Here is a 22,689-nt window from a genome sequence, read left to right as displayed (position 1 = left end):
CCATAAAGAATACGTTAAATAATAATGTGGCCTACATCATAAAAAAAAAGGTGTTTCTGATTTCTTACCCACATTAGGAGGAAAAAAAAAAAGAGAAAAAAAGAAGAGATTTAAGAGATTTTATTTGCATCTTAGATGAGTATCCATTAGGTTTAAAATAAGCATCTGTTAGAGAAAATCAGAAAAAATATAATTTTGTTTAGAGATTCAGGGTCACAGAGGTAAGAAACAAAATAGTGGAACTCTAGGCACATCTGTTCGCTCATCTCACCGTCTGTTTTCCCTCTGCATCACTTCAGGCATCACTCAGGTCTATGAATGCTAGATACAACTCAAAATAAGAAAAAAAATGAAACGTGGAAAATTCTCAAGGCAAATGGCCACAGTTTCATAACTAAGGTAATGGAAAGCCGACAGGAAACACACCATAGGAAACATGCTGTATTGGCAGGAAAAAGGAAGAAGGAAAACAAACCAACCCAAACACACCAGATGAGACAATTAGCTCATTCCATCTGTAACTTCTGTGTTATCCAGCCCTACTAGGTGATCTGAATGCTGCTGGTGAAGTTATTAGCAATGAAAGAGGTAAAACTGGCATGTCAATTTTCCACAGGAAGCTTTACGGTTATCTGCCTACTGCTGTCAGTGGCCAGTTTATACGAGCTGAAACAATCACGACACATTCTTTTTCAAATACATTGGCTTTCACTGCAGGTATTTGGAAAGAACCCCATAAAATGAGGCTTGTTAGGCATAGCTGGAAATTGAGTTTATCTCATATTTAGGAAGTCATCTCTATAGCTGTTGAAGTTAGCAACTTAATTTGCTTTGAATTTAAAAATTAAAATTAATGGCAGCAAAAGAAAACAATTTTCAGTTCAATTTCAGCATAATGAACAGGAGCTGCATACATAAACACCACAAGTGTTCTGCATTTTAAAATTACATAGTGAACTTGATTCTCCAGCAGTTCTTCAAATGGAATTCCCATTTCAGTCAATTATAGGCTGTTGAATCCATTGCTTTTTCAGCCTTCAAACACCACTGGGTTTAATTATTTAAACAAATAAGCAACAGTTTGATTAATCAAGTGCACATGCAAAAGCCATCAAAAAATCAGAATCACAAAAACTTTCCCAGGAACTTCAAGCAGCTTTGTGATCAGGCTCCACAAGACCACATTGATAATGGTCTACCAGGAAAATAAATAAAAGACAAAGAACTGAGATTCTGCAGATATGTATCCATATGCACGTGTGTACAGCTTTATCACAGAACTTAAACAGGCATCTCGCACTTCTCAAAGACAACCCAGCTGTATCTGCAAACAAAACACAGACTGAGCCCTTTATCTGTTTTAAGAAGCCAAGACAGAATCCACAAAAACAACAGTACGATTCACATCAGCAGGCATCTACACCTAGTTCAGCCTGCTTTATAGCCTGTGCAAAGAAACGGGCACACCTGAAGTATGTCTCATGAAAGCACCGGTGCTCTTGGCCACTGAGCATAGAACAGTCCTTGATGGTTCAAAATCAGATTTCTAAAATAAGGCAATATTATCTCTAAATTTCTAAAATAAGGCAATATTAAAATGAAGCAATCTCTCTCAATGACAGAGAAAAGGGGAGAGGGAGAAAGCGACCAGGTGTACAAGCAACAGTTTGAAGTTGCCTGCACTCACGCTCCAAGGTCAGTGACAGACATTGTAGGACAAAGCGATACATCTCTGGATGTAACCTGAACGCTCAGAATGCCCGCTATTAATACAAACCAGTGACTGCAATTAAGGCAGGTCCTAAGTGTTAGGGTCAGTGTTTCTGCCCGGATAGTCAGCCAAACCAAGTGGAGACTAAGTGAACAGCACCAACATCTTACTTGCAAGATCACCGCTGTTGGTCTATCCATGCATAAAAATTTCTGGGCAGCTCTTAAATCATCTCCTCAACCACATTTTAAGGTAAACCGCCATTGATCTTGATCTGTCTTAAAATACCAAGTTCTAAACTGCATAGGATCAGGAACAGCTCAGACACCTTGGCAGGGGGCACAGGCTTACCAACGGGACAGCTGTCAATATTAACTAAATCGTGGAGCACAAACATGATTCTAAGTAACTAGCAACAGTAAAACTTATAAAGAACAGTGTGGTTCCATGCTTTTCATTTTTCAAATATGGGAAATTCCTGCAAGTCATAAGCACAGCCAAGGCAGACCCTACGTGGGCAGATAAAGAAAAAAACCAAACTCATGTATCTCTAGCAGAAGGAAGATTGCAATTACACATGACCAAAAAAAGAACTAAAATAATTTTAACATGCTGAATACAACCGATAGTGTAGGAGAAAGTGGAGTGAAATGTTCTTTAACATGACCCCAGCGCTACTGATTTTTTTCCAGAACTAACGTGCTTCATACTGGCTCATAAAATCTATGTTTGTTGGCTGGATGAAAGATGTAAAAAACATTTTTCACACAAGTAGGGATGGTCAATTATGTGTTCTTTCAAAATTTCTGTATTTCCTTCTAGTTTTGAAAAAACATGCTGTTCTGCTTCTGCAAATAAACAGATGTTAGCAATATCATAATTAGTAATTCCCATAGCAGAGAATCTAAACTGTCAATACTAGTGGATGCCAGGAAACAGTACGGAGGAGAAGGTCTTAAAATCACGATTCAGAAAGTCACAAAACAATCCAATCTGCAATTGGGTATAGGGCATACTGGTAAGTGTAGATGGTGAAAACGGCTCAGTTTTGTCATCTTGGTGGTTTGCACGGTTTTCTTCCCCTTGCTGTAGTTTGTTTTCCAAATTAGGTTTTAAACTAGGAACACAGTTAGGGATATAATTATATTAATATTGCTTGTGATGCCATAAAATGTTTCGAGCTTCTTCAGGATAAAGAGCTTCAGTTAAAATATGGATGCATGTACAGAATAAATACTTGTGAACTAAATACGTGTTGGTACAGCACGTATGATGAGAGCTCACCTATAGATCTGCTAAAGGCAGAATGCCCGCACAGAGCACTGGAGCCTTTAAGTCAGCCCCTTCTTCAGTCCAGGCTCATTATCACAGCCTGAGGATGCAGATCTTGATCGTCCTCCCCTTTCTTGATATTCCAGATCAGAATCTCCTGTTTGCTTCCATTCACTGTCAATCAAGAGACCAAGCTCCCCATAGAGCATTTTGTTTCACCACTCTCAATTTTAAAGCTATTTAATTTCTCTTTTGTTAGAAGTAAACATCACTTGCAAAATTAGAGCAAAACATTTCTCAAACAATCCAGTCGGTATCAGAATCTTATTTGCAAAACACTTACTGTAAGTTATTAAACTGCAGGATATATTATAGCTGGAGTATATCCTGGAATCACAGTATATAAACACCTTTGAAATAAAGAATACATCCCAACAGGATCCTTATGCAAGAAATAAATACTGATGAGCAAATAAAATAGAGTGTCTTGCAAAGGACTACATAGACAATCTGTGGCACAGAGAGAAGGAAAGCTCAGTTTTCCTGAATCGAGGCTATACACTTTTCCTGTAAACTGTATGATTTATTTCTGCTTGTCCAGAGTAGGGCTGTAATTCCATTACAGTTTCTGGGAAGACCATAAAACATACCAGAAAAGCAGCTGTTCAGAATACAAAAGACTAACATGTAAGTAGAAAGTTATTGCTGGTTTAATTTAAGATATTTATCAAGTAAAACTAGTTTAAAAATATATTCATTCTTATTTGTTAATGTTTACACAGCCTCTACCTGCATCCAGTTAAAAAAAAAATATTATCAAACCCAATAGAAATATTTCGCCCCTTCTCACATACTCTTTCCTTTTTTCCTCCTCAAAACTGAGAAATGCAACAACCAAACCTAAAACATTTTCTGTGTCAGTATAATTATTGATTTCTGGACCAGAGGTACCACAGGGAATCCACAAATCTGCATGGTACCCGTGAGTGCCAGATGCACTGTTAGAATCTCTCTGAATTATGTGGAAGAGACACGAGATCTCACGTTACTACCAGACAGTTCCCTACTGGGTACAAATGTGAAGAGGAACATGAATCAAACATCACTCTCTCCAAAGTCACTGGAAGTAAATTCTTTTATCTGACTCAATAGTCACCTATTTAAAATGATGGTACTTGACTAAATTAAACCTCCCAACAATATTTTACATCCATTTATTTTAGTGTATATAACATGCTACATCTCTAAGGAAACGAGCAAGCCTACACTAGAAGATAGGAATCGCTGAAATTCAGGTTCTCCTTGCTCCTCCCCAGTTTCATTAAAGCTGAATCAACTCTAACTTCATAAAGCACTAAACAAAAGACCAAGGACGACAGTCTGATACAGTAACAAAATTAAGTTGTTTTGCATTTTGTAACTGGAGCAATATTAGGTTTCTGTTTGCTAGAGATACTGTCAAAAGCAAAGCACAGTTCTGCATTCATTTGCAAACTGAAACCAAGTTCCTAACACAAATATTTCTTTCAAGTAGACATGTTTATAAAATTGTACGGAGAACACAAAAACATTTGTTGCTGTTCTCAGAGTCAATATGCATCTAAAAGTTTACTACTACCTCACCAATGCAAGACTTCCTTTTACCAAAAATGTTGGAAAAATCATCTAACATAAATAACGTATTGAATATTAGGCTCCTTTCCCAACTACTCTCCAAATACCCAGCAAGTGCTACAGCACATGAAGAGATCCCTAGATCAGAACCACAAAACCCCTTTTGCTACATTAAAAGGAAGGGAAAACTTGCTTCTTAAAGATGAGTGAAATTCAAGGTGACTTCTACATTAGTAACTCCAAGTAACTGTCATGCTGTTCATGAGAATTCTCGTAAAAAATCCCCTGTGTCACCTCCAGAATACGTGAGCTGCTCTTATTCCCATTTTCAGGTGACAAACTGTGGAATTAAAAGTCAGTTGTGACTCATTAGGATTGGTTTGCCACCACCTCAAGAATTAAGAAAATAAACGAGGAGTTTTAAGTATTTTCAGTATGTAAGAAGTCTGGTTTCTGTAACGTCATCTCACACAATCACACTGAAATGTTCTCAAGATAATACACGATAATTTTCCAGAGTAAGTACCAGTTAAGGAAAAGGGTTTTGAAAAAAAATCACAGGAAATGTTCCAAAGCTGTACAATAAATACAGCGTAAGACTCCCTATGGTATTTGCTATGGAAAATACAATTAGTCCTTTTTAAGCTACTACATTAAATTCTAAGGTAAAAGCCTGCAAAAAAAAAAAAAAGCCAACAAACCAAATCCCCCAGATAAGTATTTCTAAATCCTATCCTCTGCTCAGACAGGACACTGGCAATTATATTTTAAATAATTTGGTACACTAAAAGGTGTGAAAAGTTACCAGCTTATTCTTGCAGTCTGGGCAGCTATACTACACACAGCGATGCATATGAACAACAAGGAAAACACCCTCACAAAACCAAAACCAAAACTACTGAGACCATTAAAGAGCAGAAAGCCAAGTATGGCTAAGTATCAAAAGCTTCATCAGCATATGCAAAATTATAGCTCACCACATTGCTAACAACCTAAAGAACAATGGCTCCATAGATCTATTCTTCCCATAAGTAGTCTATACCTAACCTACTTATTTTTTATATCTATACATATCCTGTTTACTGCATGTAGGTACTGCATCAGATAAAGAAAATACAGTCTTTTGATTTTTATCAAATCATAACATTTGACACTTGAACGTTGAGTGCGCCGTTAACTCTGTAAAACCACTTTAATCAGTGCGTTGTACCTTCGTAAGTGATTTGATTACTTGGCACCTAATTGTAAGGGTAAGGAGCACAGGTTAAAGCACTTAATTGCACAGACCACACACTCAGGCAGGAGCTAGGACACCATTAAAACTCAGTTCATCCAGCCCCTACTTGTTGAGACAAAACTGCTTTTCCAGAAATTGTGATTCAAATCTACAACACACAAGCACTTTCAAAATCAACTCATTTAAGTCTTTCACTGGGTTTTGACTCATTTTTTCCCAGTGGAGGTATTCTAGATGTTCATATAGGTCATGTCAGAGATAGAAAATGCCATAAAAATCCTGTGTTCAAAAAACCTTTTGAAAATATGTGTGGAAGAGGAGAAAGCACAAGTATAGTTTTAGTCACCTGTTGGCAAAATTTATGGGAAACTAAATGCTTAAGGTACAAAATTCAGAAACAAAATAGTGACATCTTGGTCTTTGGTTTAGGAAGGAAAAATCAAATAGCCTCATTAAGATTCCCCTATTAAGGTTAATCTAATTATATAGGAACCTACATATGTGATCAAGGTTGCCAAGACAGACACAGCTTCTGTTCAGGAGAAACTCAGACCATAACACTTTCTAGGCTGACTTGCAGCGACTTCAGCAGAAATTACTACAGAAATAATTGACATAGGGCCCAACTCTCTCTTCTGTTAGATGCAGAATACTCAGGCACTACATTTTTGCAAGAGAAACAAAATGTATTTATTTAAGAAGAGAGATAGTAAGGGACCTAACCCGCTTCTAATCTATTTCTACTTTATTAAAGAACATTCTCACACCACTTCTTAAACAATAGTCTAGTGGGTTGAGGTTCATTTAAAATCTCAGCATGCCTTTTATCTAAATGAACCTTAAGTTCAATAAGATATAATAATAAAAATAAGTTGTTTTTGTTGCGGACTTTCTTTCCCCCCTACATAATTGTTTTCAAGGTCTCCTCAGACTACTAAGTGTAAAAAGTTGGCAGTTAAATATTTTCTTTAAACAGATTTTTTTTTTATTAGAACTGAAGTCTTCATATTACCTATTTCTACGCCGCTTGGATGATTAAGAACAAATCAGGAATGATACCCATTATTTTGGGAAAATAGCAGACTTTGTATGGACCAAGCTTCACCGGAGAAGAGTACCTTCTGAACGATTTATTTTTGAAAAGATGTTAACATTTTCATTAAAATATGCATTCTGTACTTTACTACCAACTCTAATTTTCCTTACAATATAAACAAAAATATTGTGGTATCTTCCTATCTTTTTCTTTCATTTCTATACCTAGAAGACACATGAAATTAAACAGTTAGATGGCATCCCCAAATTTATTTTATGAAATATGATCATTACTCATTTAATAATATGAATTTTTGTTCCTCTAAACTATGCTGCTATTAGAACCATGGTGCAGTAGAATTTAGTGCATACATTAGTTACCTGTAACTATATGTTTCCTCAGCTGGGCTACGCAGTTTAGTCTTCTACCATTTCCGCTAGCAATACTGTACTTACACATACTTTTAGCCACGACATAATTATATTGAAGGAGAGAGACGGCAACTGAATAGCTCTAAAATTTCAGTCTCACAGGGGGCACTATATGAACCAAGTCCACCCTCCTAGGACTGGGGTCACCTATGGATGAGCTTAAATCTGAAACGTATGATCCCACTGACGCCAGCAGAGATAGCCATGTGCCTCAGGCTAAACACATGTTTAACGCCCCACTGAGACACTTCCATAGCAAATTCTTGAAGCACAGAACAATATCTCTTTCCCAATGTAAAGTTTTATTTTTTTTTCTAAGTCCTCTTTGATACAATAGCTATATATTTCCCACAAACTAACGAACATGCATATATGTGAATGTGTAAGGATACAGAAGGGATCTGAATATATAATGGACTTAAACAAAGAAATCAAGGGGATAAGTGGTAAACTTAAACATGCTGAATCATCCTTGATAGAAATTTGAATATAATACTAAGCACAGTGACCTAAATCCTGATGAGATATGAAAATTTCAAATGTATTTTTGCAGCAGTAAATATAGGGACAATTCATCCGCACACATAATTAGAAAGGAGGCTGATCTCCAAGGAGTTCTACTGACTCCAGAACGTCGAACCTATAATTTATAAATACAACTTTCGTTATTAAATAATCACGGAGTTTCTATTCCATAACCTAAGAAACAAAATAGTCTGTTGGGAGACAGCTTTCTCCATTATTCTATCAGCAAAAATCTGGCAAACTTAACTAATGTCTTGGTTGCGTGGACTTCTAAGACTGGATGCAAGCGAGACTTAACATCTTTGACCTACAGTTTCAAAAAATACCATTACCTGAATACGCCGTTACCTGAAATCAGGAACTAACTGAGGGTTGAAAAGATACAGGCCGTCTGCATGTAAAGCACAAAGAAGCCCATCAAAATACAATTTCTTTCACAGAAAAGCCAACAGAGGTAGGTCAGAAGAAGGACTAAAGATGAACAAGTAAGATTTTTCTGCACACCACCTCTAAAGTAAGCTGAATCTGCTAAAGTAGTAACCGATAGGCCACACATGCAACCATACTAAATCCATATGTCAGCTAAGATAACATAGGCTCCTGCATATTCCAGAAAAGTACAGAAAGTTTGTCAGGAAAGAAGAGAGAAAATACATGCTAAATGTGAGGGGTTGGGGTGGGGCTGAGGGAGTATAAAACAACCTTAGTTGTATTTAAGAAGAAAGTTACACAAGTGTCGTCTTTTACTTACAGTTACAAAATCTGGGAAATAGAAATTCTCATATAGGAAGAAAGCATGGCCTTTTCTGTCATCTTCTCTGGCCTCACTGTGTTCCCTTTCCCACCCTTCCACACCTGCCACTGAGCTGATTCAATGGCTCATTAGTCCTGTACGGCAAAAGAAGAAATCCCCAGAATCTGTTCTTGCAGATTTGATAAGAGTGCAGGCTATTGCGAGCCTAGATGCCGTGTACCGTACCTCTCCATCACTCCTCACCTATACTCTGTGTGTGCTGTGAGGAACACTGGGAGCAGTGCACACAGCAAGCACACTTGTGTTACAGAGAGCTCCTGCTTATGACCCCTGCTGTCTGAAGAATGCTCACCTGGATTTCATTTAACCTGTGGATTTCTTTCCAGAATAAAGGGACAGAACAATACACCTGCTGGTACCTGAAAGCTGGGAGAGTTTGAAAAATTCTTTTACAGCCACTTGCCATACATCTTTCTAAACCAAATTTCAAGTAACTTCATTCCGAAGTATGTTATTTTACCCAGAAGCTAAAGGTTTTTCCCATGCCATTTTTCCTTCTTACCTATATTTGTTTCTTTCCCCCTCTCTGTTTCCCCCAACTATTTACTACCTGTGATAACTTAAGTGTCAGAGGATCATGGGACTAGATTGCAGAAAAACTCAGTACAAGGTGATGCCTTTTACCTGGTGAACCTCCTTCCACAGGCAAAACCGCATCTTTCCAGATGCGCAGTGATACGGTACCAGTTTCCCCACGTGAGTAAACCACACAGCTCCATGCAGCTCATCTCTGCATACACTCATGCTGTGTATTCATGTGGCTTTGATTGAAAATCCACAGAACCAGGAGCTGTTTGCATTTAATCTAATACACACTGACAATAAGATAATGGTTAAGTAACACATCTATATCATTCTACCTTCAAAATCATAATTTAAAAGTAGGTAGTGTCAGTGATGTCATATTAAGAGGTATAAAAAATACATTTTCCTGAACCCCCAATTCTGCAAAAATCTCCAAAAGAGTCAAACGAACAAATTAAAGAATTCGTAGGGAAGAAAACAATGGAATTGAACTTTAGAAATAGAGTTATTCCATGTTTTATTCATGGAAAAAAAATGTATTAGAAATACAGAGGCTTGGCAAAACTATTTTCTGTGAAATTAACAGGTTTTGGAAAAAGGAAAAATATAATATTACAACACAGCTGTACTTTCATTTTATCTACTGCCTGCTTTTCAACTTTCAAATAAGTGTATTTTTACAGTAAATTGGTTTTTTATAAAGAAAAACTTCCACGAGAGAAAAACTAGTCAAGTCAGGAAGATCTTCAACAGGTTAATCATGTTGCCTGGGCTTTTGACAGTCAGCAAAATCATAATCTATTATAATAAAGAGAAGTTTACCACCAACACTTTCTTTTTTATTCGTAAGAGTTTCTCAGGCCTTAGGGGCCTCTCTGGCTTCCTTAAACTTTGCAAAGACATTGCTTTAATCCTTTTGCCTAAAAAACATGTGAACTGTGATTGCGAGGCTGGAAATACTTAAATGAGGGAAAATAAAATAAGCTTGTTAACCATCCTGCAACCAAAAAAACCACTGCACTCATTTAGTCCCAATTTTCTGTTTCATTTCTCACTCATGCTGATTCAGCAGTTACCGTGTTACAAACAAAATCTGTCGCTGGTTCTCAAAAATTGGGTGCGAGGAATTAAAGCATTTAAAACCCTGAAACAGCTCAAAGAAATGGCTTTGGTTTGTGGTATATTTTACGTTTACATTCGTACTGCTACTAGGTAGGCACATTTCCATATGTGCTACTACCAGCCCATATGGGTGAGGGATGCTGCTCAGGGCCATGGCCTCCGGTGGTTGCAGGGCTGAGGAGATCCCTCCTGCCCGGCCGCAGGGGCTCCGTTGGGAGGTTTGTGCTCCTGACTGAGGATGCTGCTGCCACTTGCCTGTGTGCAGCTTCAACCAGTAGCAAAAATGAGCTCATATGGCAGAGACAGCCATGCACAGGCCACCGACATGGCCGGACACAGGGGCATCCGCAGACAAGGCACTGTCTGCAACAGCCCCTAGTGCAGGCGCTGCATCAAATGGAAGCACAGCCAGCCAGGTCCCCTCCTCCTCCTGGGGTGAGGAAGACTGAGGGTCACTAGTGAAGGCACACGTCTCCCCGCTCTCTGGATTCACACGGCCATTCGTGGATCCCTCAAGTACCAGCACAGCCCCTCTGCCCAGCACCCCTGCCCGCATCCCAGCCCCTCTTACTTCTGCTTTAGCAACTGCCTACTTTATACTACTCACCAAACTACTAACTGCAACCTCTTTCCCCCAGTATGCAAGGCACTGCTTGCAGGAATATGCTGATTTTTTTTTATTTTATTTTTTTTTGTGCGTATGTGAAATAATTTTAGTTTCAACATTGTGGTGAAAGAGAAAGTTTTCATAGAGCAAGATGCAAGGAGCTCTCACTCATTCATCAGACTACACTCTTGGAAGTTGAGAAATCTTCACTGGCAGTCAGCTTTTCACAGGCTAATGCATGGTTCAGCAGCTCCAAATATCAAACTGATACATGCTTACTTCTGTGAAAAAAAAGGAAAATTATGCAGAACCCCTTAGATTCAGTGTAATATCAATTTGTGCCTAATTTGCCACTTGCAAATCCATCACTCCATACATTATCCATCCTGCAATAGACCACTTGTTGCTTGTTCTCAAAAGTGTATTCTGAATATTTTCAACTGCAACCTCATTTTCATTTAAATATTAACTGGAAGTAGACTCTCTCTCCTAAAGATGTTACAACATTATGGAAACAGCCGGGAAAAAAATCCCCAAACCCAGTAATACTGATGCTTTATCCTCAGTAGGCATAATGAATGCATTGTCTTTTGCAGAAGCTACTGGAGCAGTGACAAGCAGGTGCTTTGACGAACTTTCATTTTAAAGCTGTTCCCTACAGTAAGGGTTGCATGGAAGAATTCTTAAAATCAGGCATATGAGAAGGAGATGTCTGGTTGTTATTCACTTTGGGTCAGATCAAAGAATCCTAAAATAAGCCTAAGTACAGAAGGTAAACCCAGAAAATTCCTTTAAGGCCACCTTTCAGAGTTTATCTCAAATAGTTCCCTTGGCAAAGAGAGGTGTACAGTTTCTGTAGTGCATTGTAAGAAGGAAAACTAGCTAAGCTATACAATCAAAAAGCACAGACTTATGGGGGTCTCCAAGAAGCCAAAATATTCTCAGGAAGCTCAGGTACCCCTGACGCACCTCCGAAGCATTACCTACCTGCTGACCACCCTTCTGAAGCTGAAACTAGGCTGCAACAAATCGTAGGGCTTACTTACCTGCATGGCATTTATTTGTGAATTCCTTCCCCCCTCAAGGGAAGTCTGAAGTAAAAACAGAGATAAAAATCGACAAAATCCAAACAATATTACGTATTTGACAGAATCCTCACAGTGACAAAAGAAGGGACAACAGGCTCTTTCATCACAAGACACTCAGGTACAAGATATACAACAATAAAGCCAACTAATATTTTCAAACACTGCAGCAGGTATGACTCAATCTTTGAGTAATGACTGATGATAGGTAAAATTTTGGAAAGATTTAGAAAGTAATTTAGTTTTGAGACCAGGCTTTAGTTGATGAGTACGATAAGCTTTTGCAGTATTTTTTTCCCTCCTGCTATAAAGCAAGCTGTGTTTGGCATTTTTTAAAACAGGAGCAGTAACAGTAGCGGAGACGCTAGCAACAGCAATGGTCGTGTCTGCTCCACTTCCTGGAATGATGTGTGAAGAGGCACAAAATATAACATAATTGGCCTCTAAGGACCATAATGACTCTAATTATTACTGCAGCTCCATCCCAATGGTATCTTGAGTATCTCTCAGACTTTAACGCCAAATCCCTGTGACTACCAGAGTACCACTTTCTACATACTACAAGGAAATTAAGTGACTAGCCCAGAGTAACATTGGAAATCTGCACCAAAGACCCCAGCTCAGCCCAGGAGACCCAAACTCAAGTTTTAACTATCAGACTGCCCTTCCCTCCTTTCTTTACCTAAGAGTGGAGCTTCAAGGATCTCAGAGATAAATACTTCAAAATGTCAAAAGCCATCACTAACTCACACTTTCTAGACACACAGTTTCAGTCTGACCTTGAAGTAGGATGGTTGCAGAAGTGGTATGGAAGGTGCAGTTGTTTCTATATAAAACTGAGTTATGGCTGTTCTGCAGTATAATTGTGAGCTCACTGTTGTTCTTAGTCCCTAAATCTCTTGGTTGTACTCATGGAAAACTGAGAAGAAACATCATGCTCCTCTCTGAAGCTCTCATCACATTTCCATTTTGGCAAGACATCCAGTCCAGATCTTTCTAAACTCACAAAGCAGGACAGAAAAGCAGCACTTGGCACCCTACTTAAACTTTGTTATCTAAAAACGCTGAATTGCTTTAAATAGGATGGTATGCTTTGATTTGTCATAATGTTTATTATTGCACTTATTTTCTGCCTACAGATATTATTAAAGAAGATGTTTCATCTCGATGTATGTATAAAATCAAAGGAACGAAGCAAGGCAGTATGCCTATTTAATTACTGTCCTGGTTCTTTCAGTAAATGATGGCTGAGCATACCAATATGAATAAGGATTTGTAACTAAATGTCACAATATAATTATGAAAGTGCACGAAACTGAGATGCAGACTCTGATTCTAATTGCTCCATGATAACCATACAAATGCATCTCACTCAACAGTATTCTTTCATGACCCTGGAGTTCAGGACTGTGCTCCTTTGCCCTTCTTGTCTATTTATGAAGGAGCAACCTCTTGGCGTCTAAATTATGGCTGTGATGTTCCATGATGCTGGTCTTCCAACTGCTCCATTTAACTGAATAGGATTTACAAGCATATATCATTAATAAAATTTCTATCAGGCAGAAAGAAACCTAAGTGATACCCACCAATTGAACATTATCAATCCTTCACCCCTCTTCACACCAAAAAAGAGCCATAAATACTAATTTGCTCAGGAAACTGAGTATTTTCCTTGATCCGTTGAGAACACACTGCACAGTCCAATTATCTGTATCTCAGACATGTTTTAAGACTTATCCTGAGGGAAGCACAGCTAGAATCTGGTGTTACATGCCTCCTGTGGCTCATCAGCCAGGCTCATTCGCAACTCAACTTTTCAGGTAAAACACACTAAAGGAGTTTTAGGGTAAAGTTAAATTGGTACCAGTTCTGGGTTGTGGGTTTTTTTTTTTTTCTCACTTAAAATCGCAGTAAGATTACACTGTTCATTTACATAAATAACAGAACAGAATAGGACTCTCAGCTCATTACTACTTTCCCAGAATATGGAGCAGGGTGCTCCAGGATACTGGAGGACTAACCTTATATATTAGCCTATGATTTCTATTTAGTTTCATTCCAATTTAATACTAACTTCTTCTCTACTCATTATTTCTTCTTCTCCTTATTTTCAGTAACTTAAGCTTCAAGGCTGCTAATAACATGCCTAGCCACAAGCATGCAGTGGTGATTTTTGACTAACACCAATACGCTCTCTTCATTTAATAATGCTACCTATTATTTCACTGCAAAGCCCACAAAAATCTCTTTTCTCCATGCCCAGTACTCTTTCAAAAGCTGTAGATCATGGTTAGAAGAGTTTAGAAGACTACAAGTTTTATTTCATTTCCCTGGAGACTTTAAGTTACTCCATTACTATGTCAGATTTATTAAACAATGCTTCAGGGGGAAACGTGTAGCTTAGTAGAATAGGTTATTCTGAAAATATAAAAATCCCTCCACTTCAACTTTTCAGCTATGGAGAAACTAGTTGCATGTGACTCTCCACTCCATACTTCAAAGCCATGCTGGAAGCCAGTGTGCACATGCGAGTCTTCTTCCCTCACAAAATTAAAAACTAACACAAACTTTCCCTTTTAATTTTTATTGGGATACCTATGCAGTGGCATAATTAACATCGCAAAATCACACATCAGTTTATGTTCACTATTAGTACTGCTTCCTTTTTTATTATCTTATTGTCCAAAATCTGTAGTGGCAATGCAAGATGCTACTGAGCTAAATAATCTGTGACCTTCCTTTTTGGCACAGACACAGAGCTCTTTATTACTTTACCGTCACAATCTTTATTTCGTTCAAAGACTGTAAATATAAACTGAAAAGTTATTACACATTTCAAGCAGAAAACAGAAGGGATGCTGCCCTAGTTTAACCTAATCTGTAACTAATATATCTCTAAAGGTGGTATTTGAGAACGGTGAAGATTTTAAAATAGCTCAAGGAGTTGGGTGCCCAGTTCCAATTAAAAATCAAAACATGTCATTGTTTTTAAACACAGAAACATAATTTGCTGCAATGATACATTCATGAGTAAAGCAATACACTCAAACTACCCAAGTATCTCTTCTCTGGTTCTAAGCAGTTGTCTGACAAAAATACATAGTTAGGATTGGGGTTTTTTCCTGTTGTCTATTTAAAGGGAAATTAAAAACACTAAAAAAATCTGCTTTCCTTGCACTGACTAACACAAATGGATTACACAGGCGCTTTGTCAGACTCTCAGAGGCAACTTCTGCTTGGGAGCAGGAGGCCTGCTTTGCTAGAAATCTCAGGAAAAACATCCAGCAAGTGGTATTTGCCCCATCTCAGTTTCTGTGCTGCTGCAACTGTATTTCAAAAATGCGACACCTTATGTCCAGACACCGCCAGTGGTAGGGCCAAAGCTCAGTGCCCCTGCACGCTTCCCTGCATAAACACTGATGAGGACTCCAGGCTTCCGACAAGGGCCAGCTTTTGTCACACTGAGGACCAGCCCCGGAGCCAAAGGCACCCTGCAACACCCCGCGTCGGCCACGCTAACAGCTAACACTTCTGGTTTCAATGAATCCCAGCTGATCCACCATAGCTGGGGAGCTGCCTTTTGGTGCTTTGCTGCCAGAACAAGTAGCATAATTTATAAGTACAGCATATTCTTCTATTCCATTATTACATTTAGAAGGTGTTTCACATTTCAAAAGCAAGCAAATTTACTTCTGTTTTACAGTTTGCAACTCCCTGTGTTAATGACCCACTACCAGCACTGAATCTTGCTGTACTTTTTCTTTAATAGCATTTCTATTTCTCCCACTCCTGGTTAAAAAGAAAACAAACCACCAAAAAACAAAATGCCAAAGGGGTTTCATCTCAGCTCTCCTACCTTACATTAAAAAATTAACAAGAATAATTAGTACATTTAATTAATAGACACAGGAGGAGCTCCAAACCCACCACAGAATTTTCACACAGCTTGTTCATTGCACTCAAAATAACTCAGCAACTACCTAATTATAATCACTGGGTCATTACACCAACACTTCCGTTTGGCTGGGTACTGATGGCAATTGATCTGCAGGCTATCTATATTTAAAGGAAATACAATAAAAAATCCTGACTTTTACTTTCTAAATAAACAAGTGCACTGCATTTTTCTTGGCAAGGCTGCTGATAACATAATTATGTTACTAAAATATCATAACCTGATATGATGACTGTAATTTGACATTTAAATTACTTGCTCATCCATCTCAAAAACCAAAACCCTGTTTCTACCTTGCCCACAGAAGTTTGCAAAAACCTTACATTAAACTGTCAAATTAATAATTTATTTTCCTTAAATGAAAAAACAAGTATTTGCGTTGTGATAGAGTACTCTGGCCCAACACACTACATTTTGGATCTCACTAATGTGCATGAAATGAGAACTAATACAAACACACGACAAATGTTAGAACTGTTTCCAACCACCTCACTAAGATGTGCCTCTACCTGCTCATTACTGACAGCGGTAAGCAGGCACCATACCATAGCTTTACATTTTAAAATAAAGAGCACTGATTTAATAACTATTTTCCTATTTCTTGTTAGGTGTACATGAGCAAGTACTATATCATAAGAGTGATACTACTACATCAGACCTTCACATGCTCATTCCGTTCCGTTCTATTTACACCAAGCTACCAAGAACAGCCCCTTCTTTCTCAACATCTGCTAACACAAGAAAATATATATACGGCACAGACGAGCCATAGCCACCATGTCAAGTCATTTTGTCAAGTCACATACACTCTTTTTCATTCACAAACCTTAAGAAAATACCAAAGCATGGATCACCACATACACAGAACTAAGCACACACTTAAAAAGCTTCTAACAGAGATGCTCTTAAGTTAGGTTTGAACAAAATGCGCTCTCTCTCTGAAAGTGGGCTTGGTTTTTCTGAGTTGAACAGTAGAGGGATGCTAAAGTACACTTTCATAGTTCCACTTTTAATTCATTTTCTTCCAGCAAATAAGACAAATAATTCCATTTCTGAAAGATCCTGGGTGAAATAAATAACTATGCTTTACATGTACTTCGGATCACTGCCTTACAGACGAGGCTGAGGCATTAAACCCAAAATGGCTAAAGCTCCAGCAAAAGACAAATCTCTTCTAAAAATTATAGTGAGCTACATTATTCAAAACAATGCAGCAAACATTCAAGCAACAGCATGATGGATGCAGCAGGCCAGTCTGGGTACACAGCTAATCAATATCGCACTCGTGAACAGTCACTGCGTAGTGTGGAGCCTGACATGGGGGTGACACGCACATGTGCTTAATATTCAGTACCATGAGCAGTCACTTCAGCCGGATTTGTCACTACAAGTCCCAGCTACACACGTACATGTTTGTAGAAAGATGCAGCGGCACTGGTTTTATGATACCTATGGCAAATACTTAAGAAATTACAAAAGACCTTGGATAGCTATGCCTTTGTGAACTTTTAGAAAAGGCTACTATTTACTGCAGTCACGATTTAATGACAACACCAACCATGCACAACCAAGTATCTGGATTTTCAGTAGGCTATGGCACAACACAAGTACATAACTCACCCACATTAATGTGCGTTACTTGAATAAATTTCCCACTGCTTATGTCACTGAATATAAAGGTCTTCCTTATACATTTGAGTAATCAATTCTTGTAATCAAGTAAGTAAAGTTTCACCAGGGAAAAGGAAAATGAATGAGGTTAAATTAATGCTGTCACTTTCTATAACTGGCAATAGTTTCCTCCTACAGAAACCACTAACTTCATTATTTTACAACAGGAAATCAACACTGTAGCGTGTTTTTAAAGTCTAATTTACTTAGAGTAATAAAAAGGCACCCTCAAGGCTCATCGTGTATGTCATATTATGCTTAGTTTTAACATTCCAGTTTAAGAACAGTGTGCAAAATTCTCAGTGAATCAAGTTGATTAATATTTTGCATTTGTATGCAGTAGTGCTCTCCACTCACTGAGTACTATACAAATATTTCATTAAATTTCAAAGCAATTGTGTAGGTGGGATAATGAAATGTCTCTGTCTTACATTCTTTACCTTGGCAATACAGCCTTTAAAACAGAAGCAAAAGTAGTAAATTCATGCAGTAAACTCACAAGACAAAAGGTCAGAAATGAGGAAATTCCAACTTCTAAAGCCCTGCTAAGACTAGCAGGGCACAGAAGTCTACATTCAAAGTAGAAGCATCTACATGATGTTTGCAGGTGTCTACTTATCTCAAATTGTATGGTTAGAGAAACAGTTAGGGCTATTTTTTTTTTATTTTCTAGTACTCAGCAGTGTTCATAGTGCCTTTCTGCAGGAACCCTATTTCATGAGGATGCTGCTGGAGGGCAACCAGCTCATTAGGGAAAAGCTGAGAGGACAGAACAAGAACACGTGTAATAATTCAGTTCAGAGTATTAATTGAAAAAATAATAACAATCACAAAAATGAAAGAGGTAACAGATCTGTCTCTTTCTCTTTTCTAACTCTGTGTTTTAATTAATACAGCATTCCACTTTCTAGAACAACGTTTCCTTGCCTGCCAATTGGCTCCTAGCTCCTATTTCAGAGCTCACTCCTTAATAGCTATTTCTCCCAGAAATCTTTTCAATAGTATCTTATTTTCTATTCATAAATGGCCACTAAAATTATGGTGGATCGATACAATACAATTATTTTGTTAAATTACTATTACGAACTTCAGTAGAAAGTCAAAAAGACACTTCCCCATCCTAGCAAATCCTGTTCTTTTCAACCACAGCAGCTAAAAGCAGAAGCTATTATCAACTGGGCCTTAACTAACAAGAGTCTCTAAAAACCGGGCACTCCTAATGGCAGTTAAGAGACTTTCTCAACTTGCCTTTAACCACCATCAACTGTATTTATTACCGTTGGCACTACACTTCAGAATTGCTATCTTTTAATGATACAGCTTGCTGCGTACAGCCTCCTGACCAAGGAATAGTTTCTGATATTCAAGTCAAGGATGTGATGTTAGCCCTCATATTCAGCTAATTTGTCATTTCAGAGATATTCATAGGCTCTTGAAGATTAGGAACTTGTCCGATTCATTAGTTATCCCTCCTTAACAACCTAAGAAAGAATTATCTTCCAATTGCACTTCTTCATATTTCAGTGTCTTTGTTAAAATACTGCAATGGAGCTTCTCTTGAAACATTTCCCCCTATAGTAATTCTCCACAGAATTCCTTATAAAGAACCAAAGTGGGGCACAAGTGAATTTTACTATGGCTCTATGACTTATGGCCCTAATAAAAATCAATGCTATAATCAGTATTTAGAACATCAACAGGATTTTTATTGCACTGTAAATAGTCACAGCAGTGTTGATAACTTGAATCCCAGAAAAGAATAATTTTAAGGTTTCCATGTAAAAAGCAGCTTTTAATGTCTTATTTTTATACTCAAACACCTTCATTTTGATAACAGATCTAGAAGTACATGCATTAACTTCCAGCTAACTTTAGTATGATACACATGTGGATGTCAGATGTACAGATTCCTTTCAGATATTGGAGAAACACATGGAAATGTGAACAAATATTGCTACAAAACTACTCAAATGTGTAAAACTGACATAACATAGCGCTGAATCTGGTACACAATGGACAGCATGTACCAACAGAGAAGAGGAGGCTCACAAATCTGCACATCTGGGATTGTGTTGAATGATTTTTGTTGACGCAAGCCACAGGGGCAAGCTATCAAGCCCATCAACTTTAAGAAGCTTTTACAGAAATTCCAACAAAATGGTTACTAGCAAATACTATGGAAAATCATCTACTCTTATTTTCAGGCTGGTACCATAGTGAAAGAATCAAACAGTCCCTTGGTTTTATTAAAATTCACTTAGAATAATAAATTCTACCAGAAGAGTACTGGCTATCCCCAGCATGTAATCTGTTCTCTTCTTCTTTAAAAAGGGGACAAGATTGAAGATCTTTTTAAAATCATATATTGCTTCCCAATTATCTGCAATAGCTTATATGTGCATGCCCAGAAATATGATCACCTCCAAACTGATGAGTTTACAAAAGTTTAAAGGTCTGCATTAAACCAGTTGTATATATTCAAAATTATCACTTCTGTATTCTGGTGCTTATAAGGAATTCTAGACCCACCAAAAATGGATCAAAAAGCAAATATTAATAAAATAAAACCCGTTTTGTTTAAAAACAATGTGTGTACTTCAACATGTGTCTTTATATTACTGCTCAGAACAAATGTTCACCATGCTGCAAAGGGCAATGCAGGTCTTTCTGTTCTAAAAGCATCCCATTTGCTATGGATAATGACACAAGAGTAGAAACATTGTATGTCATATCACATCTCCACCTTAAATACTTTTCTATCAAGTATAATGTCATTTAGGCATTGTGATCTTAGCTGTGTTCCAGAAGCTGCTACCCATCTTAATAACAATGATAATGATAATAATGATGATGATTATGATGATGATAATAATAACAACAACAACAACGAACTGGACATGACTTTTCCATCACTTAATTCCATGCTTCATAAATATAAAAAAAAAAGATAAAAAGGAGGAAAACACAGATAAGTCCAAATGCAACATGTTAAGGAAGTTCATTTATGGAAAATGGTTCTGCCAGTTAATTTGTTTCCATCAGGTCCAGGGAAAGAACAAGTCTACACACTACGATTTCTTGTAAAATGTAATGTTTGGTTTCAAAGATTTTTGACACACATTTCTTCCTCTATGAGTTAACTTTCTGTAACCACTTAATAGCATAATTCAGTACAGTTTGAAAGGTCCTTTTCTGTGCAGTTAATTTGTTGCATCCTAGCTCCCAGTAAATTAGGAAACTACGATCATGCACATATTGCTGCTACAACCCTCCTTTAAACAGGAGCACAGCTCAAGCAGCTCATCCATAACCATTGCTAAATTTGCATCGAAGGAGGGACCAGAACTAAAGACAGCATACACAAGCAGGCATATGTCTCAAACCCCACTTCCACGTCAGTTATGCATGAATATGTGCTTACAGGTACCTACATTCATGGATGGAGAAAGAGAGGTCAGAAAGCAGCAGGTAAAAGAGAGGGTGAGAATTACTCCTGCTTAAAAGCATGTCAGTGCCATAAGAGAGTATCACATCAGAGTACAAACTCGGAGCTCTACCTGTGGTTAAGTACAAGTCTCACGTATGTTTTAAGTCTCCCTGAACCCTGTGGAGTCAGCAGGACTTTTCCTGTTCACGGACTAGTCCCTGCACTGTCCCAGTCACAGCCAAAGGAAATGCAAGATGCCCCACTGCAGGTACCACGACTTACCAAGACCCTGCATAAATCTATTATAAAATTGTTCTGAACACCCTGCGAGTTGACCTTGCTCATTGCTATTAATCAAGGTAGTGCAACATGAGAGAAAGGATCAAGTTCTGTTCACATCTCAAGCCACACCTTCTTTATTTGAAGCATATTATTCCAGTACACACCAAATAGGATTGCAATTATATCAGCAGTGGTCTTTCTGGGAACCGCCTGGGGTAAGCAACAGTCATTTTAAGTATCTAAAAAAGCAGATGGGTCTGCCCTTGGTGCTGGAATTTTTCTGTAGCTGTAAAAATGCAGCGTAAAGAGTGTATTTCTGTCAAATGGCAAACACTACCAAAAAAAAATGCATCCTGCTTCTCCTCTTCCATGAAAATGAGGGTTTTTTTATTTCCAAGTAATTGTACTGAATGCATTCTCTTTATCTTTCTAGAACAATACTTCATTGAAGATATTCAGTACCTATCTGACTTACCAGAATGATGGTGATGTTGTTCTTCTAGGAACTCCAAGTCAAGCATTAGGTCATCTTCATCCAACTCACAGGAACCCAAGTTATTCAAAACATCCTAATATATATTAAAAAAAAAAAAGGGCATTTAGACAGATGTGTTAACCAAACAAAATAATGCACAAAATAATGAGCAATCAGTTCAGAGTAATACATTTAAGCAGGAACTACAGAAAAAATTTCTAACATTGGACCAGTGAGACATTGTATGAAACACCTGTCCAACTAGAAATGTATCACTCTTCTGGTTTTAGAGAATCTCAATTATTTAACAAAAAAACCCCACCCAAAACAAACACCAAAACAAAGCCAGAAGTACAAGTAACACCATCCATATAACTACTTTTTTTTAACTGATCAATGATGGTTTTGTGTCTTTCAAGTTTAATCATAACTTTTAAAGAACATTAAAATGTTATTTTTAGCTCAACGTAAGAAGTATCAGTACTTGTCTTTCATTAAATTTTGGAATCCTAAGCACTGCCTGCCCTTACCAATATACTCTGAAGAGAGATTTATAGTTCTACTTTTCCAAGGGATAGATTCACAAACTTAGGATAAACAGGAAATTCAGGCACAAATGATCAGCTCATGATTTTTTAAGTATTAAGGTGGGTGGTAAATGCTTACCTGGATAGAAAGAAAGCCTAAGTGTAGCTTAGGTCCCCATTCCCTTTTTGCCTCTGTCCCCTGCTCCTGTATTCACCATGGGCAACTTCAGAAAATGAGATGATGAGGCAAATGTTTTCTCTAGCCCCTACCAACCTAAAGCTGTTATACTCAATGTGTTAAGAGAAATACTCAGTCTCAGTTTTCTACTATGGTCATTTCTTTTGACTTGGTAACATCAGATTTTCTCCATAG

General features: G+C 37.8%; 1 protein-coding gene across 3 annotated transcripts in view; it reads right to left on the bottom strand.

Annotated features, from left to right (window-relative positions):
• CCSER1 (coiled-coil serine rich protein 1) overlaps nucleotides 1–22,689 on the bottom strand; it is a 722,557-nt gene that overhangs the window by 570,039 nt on the left and 129,829 nt on the right. For all 3 annotated transcript variants that reach the window (XM_037379375.1, XM_037379393.1, XM_037379385.1), the window contains exon 4: nucleotides 21,790–21,883. In XM_037379375.1, the coding sequence (XP_037235272.1) occupies nucleotides 21,790–21,883 (94 nt within the window). The remainder of the gene's footprint in view (nucleotides 1–21,789; nucleotides 21,884–22,689) is intronic.

Source organism: Falco rusticolus, chromosome 1 (genome assembly GCF_015220075.1).
Source record: "Falco rusticolus isolate bFalRus1 chromosome 1, bFalRus1.pri, whole genome shotgun sequence".
Classification (NCBI taxonomy): Eukaryota; Metazoa; Chordata; class Aves; order Falconiformes; family Falconidae; genus Falco; species Falco rusticolus.
Note: the sequence above shows the minus strand (reverse complement) of the source record. Positions and strands in the feature narration are given on the sequence as shown.